Source organism: Mastomys coucha, unplaced genomic scaffold (genome assembly GCF_008632895.1).
Source record: "Mastomys coucha isolate ucsf_1 unplaced genomic scaffold, UCSF_Mcou_1 pScaffold12, whole genome shotgun sequence".
Classification (NCBI taxonomy): domain Eukaryota; kingdom Metazoa; phylum Chordata; class Mammalia; order Rodentia; family Muridae; genus Mastomys; species Mastomys coucha.
Window position 1 is genome coordinate 84909770 of NW_022196894.1, and position 7602 is coordinate 84917371.

The following is a 7602-nucleotide window of genomic DNA, read 5'->3' on the forward strand; positions in this document are numbered from 1 at the left end:
GGAAAGAGAGAGGGAGAGAGAGAGGGAGAGAGAGAGGGGGAGGAGGGAGAGGGAGAAGGAGAGGGAGAGGGAGAGGGAGAGGGAGAGAGAACCTAAGCAGTACATACCTATCCTATCTATGGCCATAGAGGGCAGAGGTTGGAGCTCTGTTGGCATAACCAAGCCTCAGGGGCAATCTCCAGTATGGCATACACCAGAAATGGGGGCACACAGAGGTAAAGGCAGGAAGATCAGAAATTCAGGATCATCCTCAGCTATGCAGTAATATCAGGCCAACTTGATGACATGAGAACCTGTTCGAAATGGCAATGTGTATTAGGATGCAGCACAGAATAGCAAACATCATTATCCTGTGTTGCATTCATTCATTCATTCATTCATATAAACCTAAATGTTTTAATACTTTTATTGACTGGAATTTCTTCAGGGATGCAAACCCCATGCAATGGAAATAAATTAATTCTTCAATGAATTTTCTGGGCTGGGATAAATGTCCATTGTCTTCAAATGGCAACTAATGCTGCTGACTAGCAATGATGTTGATGTGCCCAGAAACATTTGTGGTTAGCAGTAAAGGGCCTGACATTTTAAAGTGGTGAGGATTTTGAAGTCCCCTGCTCAAAGGGTCAGGGAAGACAAAAGCTGAGTAGAAATGAAGTGAGTCTCAGCCAGCAGACTCTGGAAGGAAAACATCCCAGATGGGGGAGGGAAGCAGGAAAAACCACCTTTACATCAACATGTACTGTGGTTTACAATAAATACAGCTTGCCATCATAGACACTTCCAAGGGTACAGTTCAGTTATTTAACTAAGCACATACCCTTAGTCGCATGACCACATTGAGTAGGTAAAAAGTGTTCTGCCAAATAGATTAGAAAGGTGGTATTAATTACAAATCAATAAGATTCATCTTGGCATTTCCATCTGTGTATATAATATGCTCTGATTATATTCACCCCTCCTGGCCCTCAACTCCCAGAGGTTTTCTTCCTCTTCTAAAATACAGTATTTTATTTATTGAATTTATTCAATTAAGAGATATCAGTAAGTCAGATACACTGGTGTACATCTGTAATTCCAGCTGCTGGGGGAACGGGGTGGAGGGGCTGACACTTCAGGAGACGGCTTTGAGGATCACCTGGACTGCACAGTACAAGATCCTGTCCCAAACTAAAACTGTAAAAGGCCTAGAGATGTCACTCTAGCATGCTAAGGTGTAGATGAAAACAGAGGAAAGGGGGATGGAGCAATGGCTCACCACTTAAGAACAGCTGCTCTCCATTCCTATCATCCAGTGGCAGTTTGGAACAGGTGGCAATTCTGGTTCTAGGGGGTCTGACACCTTCTGGCTTCTTCAGGCACTGCATGCATGTGGTGCATAAATACACAACAAAAATGAAGCACCCATACCCATAAAATTACAAAACACAAAAGCAAAGTCATGGGGAAAACCCCACTTATTGCAAAGAGTTGCAAGGTGGCAAGAAAGGAGCAGAGAAGGGAGGAGGGAAGAGGGAGATGGTAGGAGGGATGAGGGAGGATCTCACCTCCCCTGAAGGAAGTGTGCTTGGGATTCTCAGTTTTCCGTTTAAACCACAGCAGAAAGGATGCTCCTACCTTGACCAGCAGCTAGCACCTTTATTCTCCTAGGGTTGCAGAGCTTTGTGCAGGACTGGTTGTTTTGACTATGACATTAAGCAGCTGAATTTGCAGTCCAGGTACTTGCAGGTGGCAAGCGATGTGCTGAATTCCGCTTGAACCAAGTGTGGCTTATGCGCTGTTTATGAGGACCGGATAAAATGTGTAATCTTATGGCTGCCAGTAGGCAAATCCTTTGACAGGGCACCGATGATTTAAGAGCTTGGCTCTGGGGCACTGGCTATGTTGCCTTCATTCCACTGACTCTTTGGGAATGTGCCAGTGGAACAGGTGAAAACTGGTGAGTGGGTTGAGATTTCTGGGACACAGGCTGGAGGAGCCAGGAGTTCTGAATTCCTTTGGCAAGGACTTCTCCCAGGGTGAATTATATTGTCACACCACTGTGCCCTGGTTTCCCATTTTTTCTGTATTGCAAAGGATCATGGTTGCAGCCAGCTGGGTTGATGTCATAAATGTGCTCACTGGGATCCCAAGAAAAATGCTCCATAAAGTGATTATTGTTAGATTCTACATGAATTAAGTCACAATGAAGATTCCCACTAGTGTAAAATTTGTCCTAATGAGAATTTGAAAATATTGTGGAGCTTATATTAATATGCATTAACTGTGCACATTAACAAATTTCAGTGTGACATGTCAATCATGTGTCCATCTATTTAGAATTTTACTTGCTTTGAGTGAGCAGGGTACTCTTAGCTATCAGTCAGAGGATAAACATTATTTCTGTTATTTACTGAGCAAATACAATACCCATCCAAAGAAATCTGTGTGTTTGAAGAATATGGAAAGAAATAGTAAGAAATCTTTTAGTTCATACTTTACTAATATAAATCAGTGAGGATGGCACCTAGTTAGACACGTTGTTTACCTACAGAGATTATAATGACAGATAAGACCAAATAACTTGTTCACCAGCAAACTTTCATGGTTCTCAGATTTTACATGTTTTTCTCCCATAAAAAATTAGAGATTGATTTAAAAAATCATTAAAAGACAATTAACTCTGATTCCAAGCAATAGTGTTTTAAATCACGCATTGCTGATATAGAAATAAGAATAAAAACTCAAGGAAAACTAGTTCTCTAAAAATAATTTCTGGAAGTAGGAATTTTTTTTTCATGTTATATTTAGAAAACTTTGCCAAGTGGACCTGTTTTTCTCCTTGATGGGAGGTAAGAAGAAATTCTGTTCTCTGTTCAACGTCACATGCCACAAGCAGGGTGTAGGGGACTGCTCTTCCTTAGCAGTTTGTTAATTCTGCCAGCACATTCTCCAGCCTTGCACCCTGTCTCTTGCGTTGAGCACACCTCTCAGAAGGGAGCCTTTGTCTGCACCACTCTGTTGTGCTTGTGCCTCTGGACTATGAAGTAGACAAAAAAGGGAGATAAAAACAGACCACCAGAGTATTCCCACTGACCTTTTGTAAAGCAGTTTACAATTTCTGAGGAGAAGCAAAAGTTAATGGGAAATGTATTTTTCATTCACACAAGGCAGGTTACTGACATGCAGTACTATGTCTCAGGGCCCTGGTTCAAGGATGAGGTGCCCATTAAAGTCACCAGGCAGTCAGTATCCGCATGGCCATCTAACTGCTCTGTGTCTCACGAACAGAAGTAGCCCGGCTCTGCGCCTTGTTGATCGACAGTGTTGCTTTCCGACAATGGGGCAGACTAACTGCTTCTCTTTCTTTGTGCAGCCTCTGCCTCCTTGTCACGACAACGTAGAATCCATGCAGGTGTTTAAACAGCACTGCCAAATAGCAGAAGAGTACCATGAAGTCAAAAAAGAGATCGCCTTGCTTGAGGAAAGGAAGTAAGTACCTTCGAAGCTGCCCACTCGCTGGGGTGGGGCGGAGGGAGGGGTTTTAGGAATGAGCAGACCTGCTCAACCAAGGGCTTTTTACCTGTGCCCTAGGAAAAAGAGCTATGGGCGTGCCTCCACTTAAAGCTCATTTTTTAAAAATAAGAGATTTTAGTTGAAGAAATTTAAATTGCTATAATACCATCTCGGGCCATGCCATGTTCTTCATGGCCATAACAGAGTACTCAGGATACTTTGGCTTGGTGTGAATTTTAATTTATGTTTAATCAGTACAGGCCCCACATTTAAATGGAAACCCTTTTCAGAGTTATATAAATGTATTAATTGACTAACTGCATATTATATTATAAGTCTGCTATGGAAAGTTATACAACTCGACTAATTAGTTATGCAATTCATTAGAGCACTTTAATTTTACCGGCTCTTTACTTCACAGAACTCACCTCCATCGCACTTGGTTTTTCCAATTTTTGTTCCTTTTCATTCCTGAAAAGCATGCTTAGACACCATGTCATCATCCGCTGGCCAGTTTGTTCTTACATATCAGGGAGATCCGTTGGTAATATTTACCCCTCTGACTAAGGAGTGAGCCCACGAAAACATAGCTGGAGAGACATTTCCCATTGTTGAGTTCCTGAAGCCTAGTCCATTGGGCGGACCTACCTGCTAAACACATTATTGCCAGGGCATGAAATAGAACTCAAAAGCATGGTCCATTTCTTCTAGAAATAGAAGAAAAGAATATTCTATTTCTTCTTCACCTTCAACTTCCTGGAGTGACAGACGCAGTATATTTATTATTTAATTTCCAAGTGAAAGAAGGTGAATGTGTCTTGTTTTAGAGAATCTTAGGACTCTTGAGATTCTCCAGTATAGCGGTTGGTCACCTATACATTTGTAGATTTGGGTAGCAGGCTACCCACATTTACCAAACAGACCCGGCCTCCTCTTAATTCCCTGCTTTGCTTCACTTCACACATAACATTTGACTTGGACTTTTGGCTGTAAGGGATTAAAAACTGTTAAGAAATCAGAAGAACAACTATATAAATTCAAGGCTTTCTTTTGGGTCGGAGAACCTTGACAAGCTGCCCAAAATATTTAGATTGCATTTGTAAGCACAGCGGGACTTCTGAGAGTGCCCAACTTTGTAGGGAAGGGGGGACCTAGGATCAGCAGCCTGCTACTGTATTTTCTGGGCTGTGTTTACATGTGCATGTACACATGTGAACTAAGTAGGTACAATGGAAAAGCCCAGCTGGGTAGGTTCATTTAATTGATGAGTTCTTCCGATAGAATCTTCTGGAAGGCTTTGTTATTTAATTTAACCTTATATGTAGCATTTTTTTTAATGGCAATGTATGATTGCCCACTAAATTATATACTCTAAAAGTTTATATTTTTGTTTGGTACACTTTGAAATATGATAGGATGATGACATAGGAATGATTAATGTCTGGGCTTTGATACTTGTCCTGGCTTTGTGTTGAGAAAAATGATAACTTGTGGCTACCACCACAGCATCCAAATAAGAAAAGGCTAAGTTGGCTTCAGAAAGAAGCAGCTATCTGATCTGGGAGAAACGTTATACAACCTTCCAGGACTACAAAGAAGTGAGATTCCCCGCCCCACCCACCCCCACCCCACCCCACCAGCCCCACCCCACCCCACCCACACATCCTAAGGACTCAACAAGGTTGTGTGTTTCTGCAGAAGTCATCTTACCACTTCACCAAACATAACTGAATCTTCTGAGCAGTTGCTACTTGTAGGCTTACGAAGAAATTATTTTACTATTTTTTTTTCCGATTTTATCTATTTTCTCAAGTTCCCTTTTCTCCATTCCTAGGTTTTTCAGCCTGGGTGGAAGATTTTTTGCTTCAAATCTTGGTTGGTGAAATATTATAATTGATTTCCTTCCTATTTTTAAAATTTATTTAAAATTATTGGGAGCTCCTGCCTCTTCATCTCCTTCCTGACCTTTCTCTTTCTGGAGATGGAGTCTCATGGATTTTGGCTTGGAGTCAAATGTGTTATGTCCCCAAGGATGACCTTAAAGTCCTAATCATCCTGCTTCAACCTCCTAATGTTGAGATCATGGACATGTGTTGTTATGAAGTGCTGTGAATCAAACCCAGAACCCTCTGCGTGCTAGGCAAACACTCTCCCAACTGAAATATACTCCCAGTCCCAACAGCCAATTTTGGCCTGGCTCTCATAACCTAGGAACCTCTATAGAACTTCATACCTTGGCCCTGCCCCCACTGCATTGACCTATTCACTTTATCAGGACCCTGTCTGTGTCTGCTCCACAGGCAGTAGTTCTCCAAGGAAGTCCTATCCTAGGTCCTCACCCACGGTGAGCAGATGTTTTCTTTAGGAATGGAGGAGCCACTAGAATGGTCAGCCAGTGCTATCAGTAGTCACCTTTACATTTCTTCTTGCCTTTATGACTCTTTGTCCCTCTTATAGTCACACACTTTCTTTAGCATCTCTTTCTATCCTTATCACCCACCACGGAGCTGATCATAGAGGTCAAATATGAATAAGGTTGATCTAAGGTAACCCATTACAGGTTGCAGTAACATCCTCTGCACATACATATTCTGTATTGCTATGGTCTTTTATTTAAAAACATGGAGTTGATATCAGTAAATGTTACTAAGACAAGCTGTCAAATCTCCAAATGTGGTTGGAGTTATCTCATGTAGAATCTCTAACCATTGTTAGCAGTGCTGGGTTTTGTTACACTGTAGTGAACCAGTGGTTTGTTTTGTAACACATCTTTTGAACAGTCTTTGTTTTCAAGTAAAGTAAATCAGGCCATGTGGACCTGACCCAAGCAAGTAGCATTCCATTTTAAAAATGATTCTGATGAGAATTTCTCTCCCAACACTTCATAAATTCTGGTTGGCTTTGATGCCTTTGGCAACCTGCTAGTGCGAGTGGAACGCGCAGACTCTGATGTTTGAACTCTAGGCTGCGCTTTTCTTGTCTCTCCAGAGGAGGTCTCCCTGGGTCAGCTTTGGAAGAACTTACAGACACAGGAGAAGATCTGGTAGAAGTGTTCCTCGGCATGGTTGTTGGGTGAACAAGATAGTCAAGCCTTCCCACTGTGGAATAAATCCTTTTTATTTACATTTATCTCTGGCTTATAACTAATGTTAGATAGAGTAAGTTTGTACATTAGCTGGGCCATCTCAGCCTGTTTGCCCGTGATCATACTCCTTGTAATTGTATATATGATCACACGTCATGTCTTTTTGGTACATCTTATAAGAATTCTCATTTCCTACACATAGCTCCTTTTGTACATCATATAGCTTTTGAAGTCAAGCATCAGTTGCCAGACGGGAATGATTTAAGATATATGATTAAATTATAGCCAGCTGTAAAGGTTGTTTAGTTCCAGACATGATTATATCTTGTCTGGTAGAGAAAACATTTCTCCAGTCTTTGTATGAGCCATTCTGGGGAGACTGACAGTATCAGAAAAAGGATAGCATTGCAAAAGACTAAAGGATGCTTCTTACTGAAAATGTTGTTTGACAATCCAGGGCTCTGCGGTGCTTGCGGGGCTGAATAGCTGCCATCATGGATATAGACTATTTTCATCGGCCCCGAAGGAGATCTTGTGGTTCTGAGCACTCCTCCTTATTGTTCCCCTCTCCCAGGCATTTTGGCAAACAAAACTATTTCCTATCTCTACCAGCTTGTTGCTGGACATTTTTAAAATGGATGTAATTATGAAATATGTCTCAGGGTTCACTCATGCATCACACCCCAGTACTTCCTTCTTTTTATTTGTGGATAATATCCCATTGTACACATCTTATTTACCTTTCATTGGATAATGTCCATTTGGGTCAGTTGCACTGTTTAGTACTTGAAGAAGGTCACCATAGACATTTGTGAGCAGCTCTAATCGTCGAATGTCTCTGCCAGTGCTTGCTCTGCCCGTCTGATGAATAGCCACACTAGTGGACTGAGGGTTGTGTCATTGTGGTTTTGATTGACATTTCCCTGATGGCTGTGATGTTGCATAGCTTTGCATGTGCTTCTGGGCCATTTCTATGTTTTCTTAGAGAAATATTTAGTTAGATATATTGCCCAGTTTTAAGT

The 7602-nt window shown here is 41.5% G+C and overlaps 1 protein-coding gene across 2 annotated transcripts in view; it reads left to right on the forward strand.

The window, feature by feature from the left end:
- Map3k7cl (MAP3K7 C-terminal like) overlaps positions 1-7602 on the forward strand; it is a 41167-nt gene that overhangs the window by 24244 nt on the left and 9321 nt on the right. For both annotated transcript variants that reach the window (XM_031364745.1, XM_031364747.1), the window contains one exon: positions 3356-3471. In XM_031364745.1, the coding sequence (XP_031220605.1) occupies positions 3356-3471 (116 nt within the window). The remainder of the gene's footprint in view (positions 1-3355; positions 3472-7602) is intronic.